The sequence below is a fragment of the Mytilus californianus genome, unplaced genomic scaffold, assembly GCF_021869535.1.
Source record: "Mytilus californianus isolate M0D057914Y unplaced genomic scaffold, xbMytCali1.0.p SCAF_19, whole genome shotgun sequence".
NCBI lineage: Eukaryota > Metazoa > Mollusca > Bivalvia > Mytilida > Mytilidae > Mytilus > Mytilus californianus.
In genome coordinates, this window is record NW_026262667.1 from 12,260,319 (window position 1) to 12,276,591 (window position 16,273).

Here is a 16,273-nt window from a genome sequence, read left to right on the forward strand (position 1 = left end):
CCTGTTGTTCAGTGGTTGTCATTTCTTGGTATGTTGCATAGATGTTTCTTGTTTTGTAAATAGATTAGACTGTTGGTTTTCCTGTTTGAATTGTGTTACACTGGTAATTTCGGGGCCATTTATAGCTTACTTTTCGGTGTGAGCAAAAGCTCCGTGTTGAAGGCCGTATTTTGACCTATAATTGTTAACTTTTTATACGACCACAAAAAAAATTTTGCTGTCGTATATTGGTATGACAATGGCGTCGTCGTCGTCCGAAGACACATTAGTTTTCACACTCTAACTATAGTTTAAGTGAATGGATCTCTATGAAATTTAACCATAAGGTTCAATACCACACAAGGAAGGTTGGGATTGATTTTGGGGGTTATGGTACCAACAGTTAAGGAAAAAGGGGCCAAAAATAAGCATTTTTGTAACTTCCAGACATAACTTGTGTGTTAGTGTATTGATCTCTCGGACATTGTACCACAAGGTTCCATATCACACAGGGAATGCTGGGATTGATTTTGGGGGTAATTGCCGCAAAATATTAGGAATTAGGGGCCAAAAAACAAGCATTTTTCTAGTTTCATAACAATAACTTGTGTGTAAGTGTATGGATCTTTCTGAAATTGTACTACAAGGTTCCATATCACAAAGGGAAAGCTGGAATTGAGTTTGCGGGTAATTGCCCAAAACGTTTAGGAATAAGGGGCCAAAAATAAGCTAGTTTCCAGACAATAACTTGTGTTCAAGTGTATGGATCTCTCTGAAATTGTACTTCAGGTACCATACCACAAAGGGAAGGCTGGGATTGAGTTTGGGGGTGATGAATCATAAGGGGGTTAAAAAAAGGGGGGGGGGGGGGGGGGGGTTCTTTAAAATTTTCCATTTTAAATTGGTTATTTCTGATTTATATATAAAAGCAAATAATAGTGATATGGTTTGAATAGGTAAATTAAAATTTTTTAAGTTCTTAGACCACATTCATTCTGTGTCAGAAACCTGTGCTGTGTCAAATATTTAATCACAATCCAAATTCAGTGCTGTATCAAGCTTGAATGATGTGTCTATATTTGCCCCAACTGTTTAGGTCTCGACCTCTGCGGTCGTATCAAGCTGCGCCCAGCAAAGCATTTTATTATTATACATTGTGACATGGATGGAGAGTTTGTCTCATTCTCACTCAAACCACATCTTCTTATTTATATGTAGGTGAGTTTGGTTTTGTCAGGAACCCAACTCTTATATGTAAGAAGAATTAAGAAGAAGCATCGAAGAAGAGGTGGCATTTTCTAGAGATGTGTTCTACATGTTCTAAGTGTTTTTGGTATCTTACTTACTCATGGGTCATAATTTATGATGACTTATAAATATCAGTTTATCTTGCAGCTCGTTTCATTTTGTATAATCTTTTTTGCATTGAAAATCATCAAAGTTTAGCTGTAACCATGCAGGGACCTTACACTAGGTCCCTGCTGTAACACAGTGACAGTGTGTGTTAAGCCAACAATCTGTCAAGTAAGTGCATGTATTTGTTTGACCACAGCCACAGGGCCTGTCAGTGTCAGGGTTTAAGCTTGTTATTGCTTGCCTTGAAGTTGTTTACCATCCATATGAAGCCCATAGTAGACTCTAGTTCTCTCTAATCGACTCTGTTCAGTATCACCGACACGTTCAACATTAATATTTCCTAGTTCTGACGAATTTAAGAGTTGAAACCACTTGGTGATACTATGTAAACTTGTCCGGTGAAAAAAACAAGGGACATAATAAAGGAAACGATAATGTGTAAGCAAGAAACGCTTTCGGGGCAAAAATCCGGGTTTCCGAGCAAAAAAACCCAATCTTCAAAATAGGTACAAAAAAATGTTCATTTACCGATTTTCACAAACGAGGGCACATTTTAAAGCGGAAACACTCAGTTTTTAGAATATAGCAATCTTAAGGTGTCTCTCGAAACTTTCTCGCTTCGATTTTTCACATAAAGGAAAAAATGACAATTTTTTAGCTTGAAAATTTACACTGAAAAACTTGATTATTGTCGTATTATGCAATCGATCTGCCCTTTTTGGTCAAATGAATTAAAGAACAGCAATAACTTGTTTTGATTACCATCTGGAAACTTCGATATTTTGAAAATTATCATTGAAATTTAATGAAAACGGTCTTTCAAAAATGACACCAAAATTGGCCGCCATTGCAACTTGTCTGACAGACACTTATGATTAGGATATTCCTACTCAGAGGCTTCCGGTTGTCCGACTGTTATGAGCAACGAAATATCACCATGCATGCAACATGGTCTTTTCAGACCAAACTAGCTTTAAGAAACAAAACATCTTTTATAAAAAATACAGATATATTCAAAATGAATCTTTTTAGCCGACACTGTCGAAAAATAAAGCGTCGTATTTCTCGACTCGATTGTCGACATAAGATTTGTGACGTCATCAAATTATGACAACAGCGAGCACCGACTCCATTAACCATATCCGCCATTTTTTAAAATGAAGCTTCAATGGGACGACATTATGACCGAAGACTTTGACATCCATGCATGAATTTTATGTGCAAAATATGCATAAAATGTGAATAATTATATGAAGTGTGATACGAAAGGTGAGTTTTTTGTCTTAATGGTATAAAATAAGCCAAAATCTTGTTCGAAGCGGGCGAAGCGGACATGACCTAGCGGCCATTCACTTGCTTTTGTTCTGGTCCCGATTCACAAACACTTCATGATTTACGTAAAAGAAATGTAGGTCAAATGTTTTTTCAAAATTTTATTGTATTTTTAACAAATCTGCAATAATTTTAATGTGAAACTTGGTACACTTCAGTAACTTCCGGTTGCGATCTTCCGAAACGACGTCAACGCCGGGATTGACGTGAGTTTTAACGTGTCGTAAAATTGGACGTTTTTGTCACTTTATAAACTGAAATAGATTTTAACAGATGTGAGACAGCAACAGAGTCAATTCTAAGAAGTGGATAAATACCAATTCCTTTGTTCCAACTCGTAGATCTGTGTCATTTTCATGGAGTAAATACTGGCAAATTTGGAACCATACTATGTATCTTTCAATCATATGATTCAATCAACAATTTAATTTTACATTATTATTGTTGTATTTACATTTTTGTATCATAAATGCAGGGTTCAAAAATCTACCAGATATCTTATAAATGAATTCAATTATATTCTTGCGCCAAAGACAACTTTCACATTCGTACATTTTCTCATTGATTTTGGATATCGCAATGTTAATGTGATTACGCCACAATAAGACAACATTATTTACCTTGATTGACTTCGGGTCTATCTGCATAGTTCATTCACAAAAAAGAACTTGATATTTGTCTTTATTGCTACTTGTCTTGTAAAATTTGGACATTGCTAGAGAACAAGAGACACCCCTGTTCAAAAGCAGTTGTTGTTTTACGTGAGGGTACCCAAATTGCACCTATTATTAGAGTCTTTCTGCCTTCTTTAAGTAATTAAGATTCATTTTGAAGAGGTATCCTTATTTACTATATATAGAATTATAGTTATCTCGTACCATTGCAAACTCGTACCGATGTGAACTTGTACCACTAAAAACAAACTTGTACCAATGCAAACTCGTACCACTGATAACTCGCACCATAGTAAATTCATACCATTGTAAACTCTTACCAATTTATTTAAATGCATTCAAATGGTGTTTAATGATGAATAAATATTTAAATTTCACTCAATACCTCTTAAGTCTGTAAAAAGTATATAATTTGAAATCACAGACCAATTTGTAGCTTATTTTTCCTTGGCTAATTGGACAGAGAAAACTGTGGCAGATTGGCTTTGTTTTCTCCCTTGAACAGTTCCTTTATTTAACTTTTACTGACAGCTATTTGATTTAATTTTTAATCATTACAAATTAGTAACATTGAATATATTTTGGTAGTCAAAATTGTTTCTAAAAGGAATTTTATTTAATGAGACAATATATTTATACAATGGTCGTCTTCCATTGTGGTCATGAGGAACATCACAAACATGCCCCTTTTTATGTGGAAATTCGGCTTTGAGACGACTCATGTCAGCTTTTGTTTTGATAATCAGGAATTTCATTTAATAATACACATTAAACATTTAATTCCAAGCTGTTAAATTTTATAACAACAATCAAAATTTAATAATATGATTCAACAAGTTGATTGGTTAATAATCACCCAATAATCACACAATCAAAGGAATTTAATATATTAATTAACATGGTAATTAAGAAATTACTTTCGTATTTTTGTCTAAGTTTTCATTAAAATCTGGTATAAAATTCAAGAAATGTATTGAATATATTTTCAATGGTACGAGTTTGCAGTGGTACGAGTTCTGAATGGTACGACTTCGCAGTGGTACGAGTTTACGTTGATACGAGTTGACTTTTACAGTCTTCACGCTTAACCACAAGTCCTACAGCATTGGCTTGTAAAATTGCTTTCAGGCTTGTAAAATTTTTCTCTACAAGCCAACAGAATCCAACTTAAATTTTCAAAAAACTGAGCTTCAGGCTTGTGGACTCAAAAGTTTATCGTGAAGGCTGCTTTTAGTGGTACGAGTTGACGTGGTACGAGTTTGCAATGGTACGAGTTAACTTGCTTCCCTATATATAGATCCACAAATTTGATTTTGAATTCATACTGAAGAATAGTAAAATTATGTTCGAACAAACCTTTCAAGTAATATGAAACTTCATATTAGACAAAATAAGTTAAATACATTTGATATACTTGAATGGCTAAGTTTTACTATATAAAACAAGTGTATGGGAACTTTCTTATAAAAGAAAATCCTTTATATTATCAAAATCTGCATAAATCATGTAAATGAACAGCTATAGAATTATTGTCTTCCCATACTCTAATTCACCGATAGTTTCCTTAACTATGAGACCTCTTGTTAAAATTTCGACAACCGCACAGCGCAAGTGTGAGGGGAAAACTGTAAACAAACATGCACTAGAAGGTAAATAGTAATAACTGATTCTTAAAGAGCAAATTAAATACATCTTATCATTTAATAACTTAACAAATGGGAACGCATGGAAAATATGAAAAAAAAATATCATGGCTCTATCAATTCACTTATTTTTCATGTGCTCCGTGTTGATTGTTTATCAATGTCAAGATCCATTTTGGATTTGAATAACAATTTAATTACAAGAAACTCGTTTGATATGACTATAATCTATTCATCTATTTATATCTTATGTGGCTGTTACATGTATGTATTTTTAAGGGCGTACATAATGATGAGCACAGATTTAAACATTGTTTTGGCAACGTTGCTAATAGTAAGCAATCAAAATTCACAGAAAAAGTAGAACATCATCAAATCAGTAACATGAATTTTGAAAGTATATGCAAAGGAAAAAGAAGGTGTTGTATAATTTAGCAAGCGAAATACACAGCAGGGTCTTAAAATCTGAGGAGAAGATAATTTCCTTTTTTACCATCAATAAATTAGTATTTGATAGTAAACCTTGTAGCATTTTGATGTACGGCAAGAATAATTGCACAACAATGTTGCATTAAGAATACATTTTGTACACTGTGACATAATTAAGACCCCCAAAAAAGTGAAGTAGGATCTCCATCATTTGAATAAAAGGTTTTTTATTTCCCGCTAAAAATGAGCACATGGACCCCCTATTTTTTCTGTTACATTTGACTATGACTCAGTGAGTGAGTTTCCTACTTCAGTTAGTTTGATAGGAACTACTTGTGATAGACAATGATATTTTGGATAAAGTTGCATGACTATCAGTACATCTCAGTTTGTTGACCATTTCCAGGCCCTGCCCAGTAGTTCATGTCAACTTTGAATTAATTAGCAATGTTGCAGTCCATCAGATTGTCTTTTCTGAATTTTCTGCTGACAGGCAAGACAAATCTCTGTGTCAGCAGTTTATTATCTTGAAACAATTGACTTGATATTCAGGGCCGAATAGGGCCCGTACCGAAAATACTCCTTTGAGGGTTGACAGTTGAAGCCATTTGCAATGGTGTTCAACCACAGTCGATGTTTCCAAGATATCACAAATGTTATATTTTGAACTTTTAAAAGTATTGCATTAGACTAGAAATAACAGCACTTTATTTGAAGAATTGCCTCTGTCAGTTAGTGATAGGATGGTCACAAATATCCATTTAACTGTTGTTTCCTCATCACCAATAAAACTGCATTTAGAACTGTCAAATTCCAAGATTATTCACTAAAATCTTTCAATGAAAATGTGTAAATTTAAGTTATACAGGAGAGGTTATGACTATGAAAGACAATTGACCACTTTCGAGTTATGTCCTTCACCGGAAAAGTTCGTCAATTATGCATGCCTTTATGACATCATTTATTAGAGGGTATCGCCTGTATCCCTGCACTATTAAAGTTCATAAGCGTCTTTGTGATTGTCATTATGCAGGATAAACTAGAAGTTATGTTTGTTTTGTAGGTACATAATCACAATTCCCTAATGACAGTAGTCATCGTAGTGCTGATTATCAATTATAAGAATTTAATTTGCCAAATAATTCGTGCAATTTAGCATCATATTTTTTCAACCGCTCGCTCAACATGGGAAGGAAGTGACGATGCCCCTAAACACAGAAATGATGTTCACTAAAACCTAAGTATTTGACGGAAATGCAACGAACTCGAACGTGGTCTATTAAAATAGATGTTTGTGAACACAGCAGAGTGGTTCTTTTCTACTTAATTTGAGTTTAAATAAATTTACATGACTACAAAATACCATGATGAATCAAACAAACATTGTTAGTGTTTATTAACATGATCAAAGACCATTCAATTTGATAGATTATACCATTGAAACGAAATTTTCCTATTTATAAAACTTGGTAGATACTAATCACACTAATCACATTAGAATTATAGCAGAAAAAAACTGAATTTGTTAATTGTCATTAATTATTGTTTACAGAGAATACATAGAGCTCTGGTGCAGACTTAATACAGCCAGAAACGTCCATACCAGTGATTCTTCTGGTGTCAGTCAAATCTCCCATTTTTAAGCCCTCTTCTGTCCCTCTTGTTTTAAACATTCAAATCTCCTGCTTTTTGAAAATTTCAACCCTGAAAATTTGTCAGTCTCCTTTTTGTCGAGCCTTCGACTTTAGTTGAAAAAGGGAGACATAGCGATCCTACATTCCGTCGGCGTCGTCGTCGTCGTCGGCGGCGTCCACAAATATTCACTCTGTGGTTAAAGTTTTTGAAATTTTAATAACTTTCTTAAACTATCCTGGATTTCTACCAAACTTGGACAGAAGCTTGTTTATGATCATAAGATAGTATCCAGAAGTAAATTTTGTAAAAATAAAATTCCATTTTTTCCGTATTTTACTTATAAATGGACTTAGTTTTTCTGCCGGGAAATATTACATTCACTCTGTGGTTAAAGTTTTTAAAATTTTAATAACTTTCTTAAACTATCCTGGGTTTCTACCAAACTTGGACAGAAGCTTGTTTATGATCATAAGATAGTATCCAGAAGGAAATTTTGTAAAAAAAAAAATCCATTTTTTCCGTATTTTACTTTTAAATGGACTTAGATTTTCTGCCAGGAAACAACACATTCACTCTGTGGTTAAAGTTTTTAAAATTTTAATAACTTTCTTATACTATTTTGGATTTGTACCAAACTTGGACAGAAGCTTGTTTATGAACAAAAGCTAGTATCTAGAAGGAAATTTTGTAAAAAAATAAATCCATTTTTTCCGTATTTTACTTTTAAATGGACTTAGATTTTCTGCCAGGAAACAAAACATTCACTCTGTCGTTAAAGTTTTAAAAATTTTAATAACTTTCTTATAATATTTTGGATTTGTACCAAACTTGGACAGAAGCTTGTTTATGATCAAATGCTAGTATCTAGAAGGAAATTTTATTTTCTTCCAGTTAACATTACATTCAGTCTGCAGTTAAAGTTTTTAAACATTTATTAGATTCATAAACTATCCTGGATTTTTACCAAACTTGGACAGAAGCTTCTTACAATCAAAAGATATTATCAAGAGGAATATTTTTATTGATTTACTTCCTCATTTTTGTTGAGCCTGCGATTAACAGAAAAAGTAGGCGAGACACTGGGTTCCGCGGAACCCTTACGAATTTTTAGTTAAACAAGAGCATTAAAGGTTTTTTCTTATAAAAGTAGATAAGCCTACACAAAAACAGCCTGCACAATCTAAACTACAGTTGCCCCTCTATAAGTGGAAGTCGAAAGGACCCAACTTTACTTATTTTCAAAGATTGAGTCATCAGAAGTTGCTACATGTAGTAATAACAATATTTTGTCTAATTCAAATTATAGTAGACTTTTTTATTGTCAGCTTGGTATTTGAAAGAGGAAGATGTCTTTTAAATTTCTAATTCATCTTCATCAATATTAAATGTAGTATTAAAAATATTATGCATTAAATAAACACAGATAAAGACAGTATAAGAAGCAATTATATGCCTAGAGTGCATATTTTTCACATCTGATGACCATCTGATGTTTACTAAAAGTAAGTATATATGATATATACGGAAGAAGTTGTGGAACAAAACAAATTGTTACATATAAATGTTTTCAACTTTCTCCTTTCCTAATGAGGTTGAGCCTTGGTCTTTTTACATAACTTTTATCAGCTTGATTTATAAAAATTCAAACGATTATAATATATCATTTATTGATTTTCTCAACCTGGGTCTTTCAATTGGTTCTGTTATTACAATGTATCGCACGTAAAAGTGCTCTACCAACAGAATTTTCAGCATGGTCAATCATTTGTGGTCAATCTTTCAAGGTGTCCTCAAACTAAAAGTTTGAGCATTAATTAAGGAAACTCGTTTTCAATCACAATAAAAACATATGATTTCAGTATTTCGAACTTTACACAGCCGATTGCATTGAGTGTGTAGGTAAAGGTAATATCTTTGGTTAGCTTGCTTGCTAGCTGAACCGTGAAGTCATTATTAGGTTAGGTAAACTACCCTCCTTTAATAGTAGACTAGTCCGACAGATAACCAATCTATCTGTCTGTAGGACTAGGCTACTTCGAAAGGAGGGTAGTAAACCTTACCTAATAATGACTTCATGGTTCAGCTAGAAAGCAAGCTAACCAAAGATATTACCTTTACCTACACACTCAATGCAATCGGCTGTAATTGTTTTCTTTTACTTTTAAATTCTTGCACCTTCAACTTCTACACATCAGAGCTTATTAGTCCCCTACTGACAAAGTGGAAGGGGACTTTAGGTTTGCACTCCTTCCGTCTGTCTGTCTTGTCTGTCTGTCTGTCCATCAGTCATTCTGGCAAATCAGTTTTCCACACTTTTTTTCTTCATGCTTGAAGAAATTGATTTGATATATGGTGTATTGTTTTATCATGACAAGTTACAGATCAAGTTCGAATTATGTTCCGGTCTGACGATTTTGTGCAGAGTTATGGTCCTTGGACTTAGTAAATTCTTTCAAATATTCAGTTTTCCGCACTTATTTTCGTCATGCTTGAAGAAATTGATTTGATAATTGGTATATAGGTTTATCATGACAAGTTACAGATCAAGTTTGAATTTTGTTCTGGTCTGATGATTTTGTGCCGAGTTATGGTCCTTGGACTGAGAAAATTCACTCAAATAATCACTTTTCCGCATTTTTTTGGGTCATTCTTGAAGATATTGATTTGATAATTTGTATATAGTTTAATCATGACAAGTTACAGATCAAGTTCGAATTTTGTTCCAGGCTGATGATTTTATGCAGCGTTATGGTCCTAAGACTTTAAAAATTTACTTAAATAATCAGTTTTCCACACTTTTTATTCTCATGCTTGAAGATATGGACTTGATATTTGTTATATATAGTTTACACCATGACAAGTTATAGATCAAGTTAGCATTTTGTTCCAGTACAATGAATTTTTAACCGGTAGGGGACTATGTATTGCTATGCAATACTCTCAGAATTCTTGTTTATATTAATTATTCTTCAAGGGGAAAAAAAGTCTCAAATTAACCAAATAACCAAAATACCTGACAGTACAACAGACCAGATCAACCACCAACCGTTATTCCTCCAAAAAGACATACATTATTGTAGGATTTTCTTTTGTGAAAAAGGTTGCTGTTCTCCAATATATGTAAGATCTTTGGTTAAGTTTTTATGCCCCCGCCATTGTGGAGGGGCATTAAGTTTTACCCTTGTCCGTACATCCCGAAATTGGTTTCTGTTCTCTCACTTTAGTTTGCCTCAACCAAATGTTATGAAACTTATACACAATGCTTATTACCAAAAAACACAGATCAAGTTTGAATTTGGTGGGCATCACTTTTACCTTTCTAGAGTTATGCCCCTTTACAAATGGAAGAATTGCAGAATTTTTCGTTTCCATTCTTTAACTTAAGTTTGCCTTAACCAAATGTTATGAAACTTATGCACAATGCTTATTACCACAAAACTCAGATCAAGTACGAATTTGGTTAGCATCACTTTTACCGTTCTTGAGTTATGTCCCTTTATAACGTTATATGTACATGTAAGTGGGGGCATCATCTGTGTCCCACGGACACATTTCCCATTTATCTTTTTTCATTCTCTCATGTGTTTTTTTTTGCCCCTGCCGTAGCGGAGGGGGCATTAAGGTTTATCCTTGTCTGTACGTCCGTATGTCCCGAAATTGGTTTCTGTTATCTATCTTAAGTTTCCCTTGACCAAATGTTTTGAAACTTATACACATAGCTTATTACCACAAAACACAGATCAAGTTCAAATTTGGGTGGCGTCACTTTAACTGTTCCTGAGTTATGCCCTTTATAAATGGAAAATTTGCTGAATTTTTCCTTTCCGTTCTCTAACTTTAGTTTGCCTCAACCAAATGTTATGAAACTTATACACAATGCTTATTACCATAAAACACAGATCAAGTTCGAATTTGGGTAGCATTACTTTTATAGTTCTCTAGTTTTGTCCCTTTATAAAGTATGCGAGCAGGGGCATTATCTGTGTCCCATGGACACATTCTCCATTTATTTCTAAATTAGTTGTCTAATTTTCTGAAGGCAGTTACCATATTTACACAGCAGACTTTAGGCTAATAATACACAATTTTTGTATGTTAAAAAATGTAGTGGATTTATAAGTTTCTGGTAATCTCGTAAAGTAATAAAATTCAAAGTTGGAATGGATTTATCATTTAGAAATCTTCTGGACAACAATTTACATCATTTATTATTTTGTTTTGGGGCAGTTTTATCCAACACAATTATGATGATCTTGTAATTAATTTTTATTCAAATCAAGTGGTAGCCAAAGGTGGAAATTAAGTGGTTGAGGTGTCAAAAACTCAAATTGTCCAATAAAAACTTGTGAATTTGAGTGGTTTTAATAGGATTTGTTGGACTTGGTTGTTACAAACAAGTTTTTAATTTTGGCCTGAAATATTATATGATGAGTTTTTCAACAAACCAATATAGCAAATCAACATGATCCATGAGTATGTGATTACTACTAGTAGTAATTAGAGTATGCCCTTTTTTGACATGTGAAAAAAGATGTTACTGTCTTAATTTTTTATAACTTTAGACAATTACAGCACTTTAAGTTCAAAAACAAAGGACAACTGAAAATGTTTTAACAGTATAAATATTGTTTATGACTAATCTATGCGTGAATCATATAAAATTTGGAGCCATCACTGCTAATATTGCAAGTCTTCATTTCGTTTGTAACAAGATTAACATGTATTTATAATTATGACCATGCTGACTAATGGTCATTAGTGTATAATGACTACTTACAGATAGAGTTAGGCAATTAGAATTTTTTGTTAGGCCTGGATATCAGGAGAGGTATATACATGAAGTTCTTATGGGGCTAAATTTAGAATTCTGTATAGCAAAAAATAAACTGAAATTTTCCCAAATAGAGGCAGGTATCTCAATCAACAACCATTCTTTACCTGTCCTTTGAATTTGACAACAGACCTATGCCAAATGTTTGTAAAATTCAATTTAAACTTGTAACATCTCCATTTACGTGTATAGGGAATTGTTTTTTTATACGACCGCAAAAATTTTTTTCGGTCGTATATTGGTATGACATTGGCATCGTCGTCGTCCAAAGACATATTGGTTTTCGCACTCTAACTTTAGTTTAAGTGAAAGGATCTCTATGAAATTTTACCATAAGGTTCAATACAACAAAAGTAAGGTGGGGATTGATTTTGGAGGTTATGGTACCAACAGTTAAGGAATTAGGTGCCAAAAAGGGGCCAACAATAAGCATTTTTATACGCCCGTCAAATTTTTGACGGGACGTATTATGGTATACAAATGTCTGTCCGTCTGTCTGTCCGGCGTAAACATGTCGCACCGTAACTTGAGAATGACTTATCCAAATTTCATGAAACTTAACATAGTTGTTTCTTATGATGGTCAAACGATCTGTATACTTTTTGGTGAAAATAAGATTAAAACTTTTTGAGTTACGGGACTTAGTAACTAAAACAGGTGTGTGTTTTTTTCACATGTCGCGCCGTATCTCAAAAACAATTTATGATTATTGCTGAAAACTTTACACACTTCTTAGTTATATTAATCTTAAGATCTGTATACTTTTTGGTGATGATTCAAAATTTTATTTTAGAGATATTGAGTATTTTGTTAAAAAAGGGGGAGGGGTTTTTCACATGTCGCGTCGTATCTCAAAAACAGTTTATGATTATTGCTTAAAACTTTACACACTTTTTCGTTATATTAACCTTAAGATCTGTATACTTTTTGGTGATGATTAAAAATTTTATTTTTGAGTTATTGAGTATTTTGTAAAAAAGGGGGAGGGGTTTTTCACGTGTCGCGCCGTATCTCAAAAACGATTTATGATTATTGCTTAAAATTTTACACACTTCTTAGTTATATTAATCTAAAGATCTGTATACTTTTTGGTTTTGATTCAAAATTTTATTTTTGAGATATTGATTTTTTTTTTTTAAAAGGGGGGTTTTCAAATGTCGCGCCGTATCTCAAAAATCGATTTATGATTATTGCTTAAAATTTTACACACTTCTTAGTTATATTAATCTAAAGATCTGTATACTTTTTGGTTTTGATTCAAAATTTTATTTTGGAGATATTTAGTATTTTGTAAAAAAAAAAGGGGGTTTTCGCATGTCACCCCGTATGTCAGAAACTATTTATGCTTATTGCATAAAAATTCACACACAAGACGACGGGCGTATCATGCGCTCATGGCGCAGCTGTTTATTGTAACTTCCAGACATATCTTGTGTGTTAGTGTATGGATCTCTCTGACATTGTACCACAAGGTTCCATATCACAAAGGGAACGCTGGGATTGATTTTGGGGGTAATTGCCTCCAAATTTTAGGAATTAAGGGCCAAAAAGGGGCAAAAAACAAGCATTTTTCTAGTTTCATGACAATAACTTGTGTGTAAGTGTATGGATCTCTCTGACATTGTACCACAAGGTTCCATATCACAAAGGGAATGCTGGGATTGATATTGGGGGTAATTGCCTCCAAATTTTAGGAATTAGGGGCCAAAAAAGGGCAAAAAACAAGCATTTTTCTAGTTTCATGATAATAACTTGTGTGTAAGTGTATAGATCTCTCTGACATAGTACCACAAGGTTCCATATCACAAAGGGAATGCTGGGATTGATTTTGGGGGTAATTGCCTCCAAATTTTAGGAATTAGGGGCCAAAAAGGGGCAAAAAACTCATGACAATAACTTGTGTGTAAGTGTATTGATCTTTATGAAATTGTACTACAAGGTTCCATATCACGAAGGGAAAGCTGGAATTGAGTTTGGGGGTAATTGCCCAAAACGTTTAGGAATAAGGGGCCAAAAATAAGCATTTTCTAGTTTCCAGACAATAACTTGTGTTCAAGTGTATGGATCTCTCTGAAATTGTACTGCAAGGTTCCATATCACAAAGGGAAGGCTGGGATTGATTTTGGGGGTAATTGCCTCAAATTTTAGGAATTAGGGGCCATAAAGGGGCAAAAAACAAGCATTTTTCTAGTTTCAGGACAATAACTTGTGTGTAAGTGTATGGATCTTTATGAAATTGTACTACAAGGTTCCATATCACAAAGGGAAAGCTGGGTTTGAGTTTGGGGGTAATTGCCCTAAACGTTTAGGAATTTGGGGCCAAAAAGGGGCCAAAAAACCAGCATTTTTCTAGTTTCCAGACAATAACTTGTGTTCAAGTGTATGGATCTCTCTGAAATTGTACTGCAAGGTACCATACCACAAAGGGAAGGCTGGGATTGAGTTTGGGGGTGATGAATCATAAGGGGTTCAAAAAATTTGGAGGGGGGATTTTTTTTTCCATTTTAAATTGGTTATTTCTGGTTTATATATATTATAAAAGCAAATAATAATGATATGGTTTGAATTAAGACTAAGGTAAATTCAAAAATTTAAAAAAGTTCTTAGACCACATTCATTCTGTGTCAGAAACCTATGCTGTGTCAAATATTTAATTACAATCCAAATTCAGTGCTGTATCAAGCTTGAATGTTGTGTCCATACTTGCCCCAACTGTTCAGGGTTCGACCTCTGCGGTCGTATCAAGCTGCGCCCCAGCGGAGCATTTTATTTTTATTGTTTATGCACAAGTAATAACATTTACTTCTAGATGGTTATATCTTTTTATGGTCTTTTGGTAAATTTTTACCATGACTATTGCTGAACTGTTGATAGAATAATCAGTTGATCATTTTTAGAGTTTTTATCAATTCACATTTCAATTTTACATTTATTTTTTCTATTCAGATACATTTTGGTCTTTAATAGTAAATAAAAGTACAAGAATTAAAGGTTAAATTATTGTCCTTTTCAAAGTACAAATGTACTGTTATATGTCATGTATGTGTGATTACAAAATAAAAGCAGATGTAGGGATTACATATCCCGATAATGTCAAGGAGACAGTAACCCAACAACACATCTCAGGCTTTCATAATGTTTTTCATATTTTTCAATGTAAACATTTCTATTTGAAATTAGAAGTCCTACATCTATATGGGCAATGGCTTTTGAGACCATCAGGGGATAAAATATTTTAATTTTTGTTCTGCAGGGGTTAAAAACTCATAAATTGTTCTGCTGGGGTTTAAAACTTATATATTGTGTAGATATGAACTACCATCATGTATATAATGTACATTGTTTATTTTCAGATCAGATTAATTGAAGAAACCTAGCAACAGAAATGGAGATTCGTTCAGCATTAACATAAAGATGATTGTGGAATCAGGTCCTCCTCCTGATATAGACATGGCATCAGAGTTACCTCCCCTGTCAGTAGATACCATGTCACAGGTTAGTGTCATAGGTCAAGTGTACCATTTGTTAAGCAGTTGAAAGAAATTTTGTGTTTCCATGTAGTACTTAGAATTTTGATAGAATAGAGAATAGATACAGGGAATGGGTCAAAGAGAACAATCCTGACCAAAGAGCAGAAACCAAACCAAGGCCACAGTGAGAAAATCCAGCACCCGGAGGTGGCTTCAGCTGTCCCCTAAACAATAATGTATACTAGTTCAGCAAAATCCAATATTTTTAAGGAAGTTTCTGCCTTTATGCCGTTGCTTAGAGTCTTCACTGGTCCCTCATCAAGGTCTACAGGACATCATACCAATCTCATAAAACTGAACCTTTTTTCAGCTGTGTTAGATATCCTATGTTTTGTAGTTACATGAATTTAGAGGGGAAAAACTGTATAAAATGTTGGTTTCTCATGCATTTTTGTACATCCTTCATCAGAGATCATTACCTGATGATCAGAAAATCCAATAAACAAGTTCTACACAATGTACTATTAAACTCTTAAGTTGTTTCAAGATAGTCTCAAATAAATCTTTGTTTTTATACGCCCGTTTACAGGACATATTATGGTATACCTTTGTCTGTCCGTCTGTCCGTCCATCGTCAACATGTCGAACAATAACTCAAAAACGCTTTAACCAATTTGCATGAAACTTTGGTGAATTGTTTATATCTATTGATGTGAGCTGTCTTTTGATTTTTATAGATTTTAGATTATACGTTTCCGAGTTATGGGGTTTTATTTATTAAAAAAGGGTGATTTTCCTGTTTTCGGACAATAACTGAAAAACACTTTCACCAATTTGCAAGAAACTTTGGTAAATTGTTTATATCTATTGATTTGAGCTCCCTTTCGATTTTTATGGATATTAGATTTTAAGTTTTCGAGTTGT

At 33.5% G+C, this 16,273-nt stretch overlaps 1 protein-coding gene across 1 annotated transcript in view; it reads left to right on the forward strand.

The window, feature by feature from the left end:
- The first annotated feature begins 2,470 nt into the window (after window positions 1-2,470).
- LOC127726951 (uncharacterized) overlaps window positions 2,471-16,273 on the forward strand; it is a 38,225-nt gene continuing 24,422 nt past the window's right edge. The window contains exons 1-2 of the mRNA XM_052234326.1: window positions 2,471-2,604; window positions 15,233-15,374. Of these exons, the coding sequence (XP_052090286.1) occupies window positions 15,294-15,374 (81 nt within the window). The 5' untranslated portion in view covers window positions 2,471-2,604; window positions 15,233-15,293. The remainder of the gene's footprint in view (window positions 2,605-15,232; window positions 15,375-16,273) is intronic.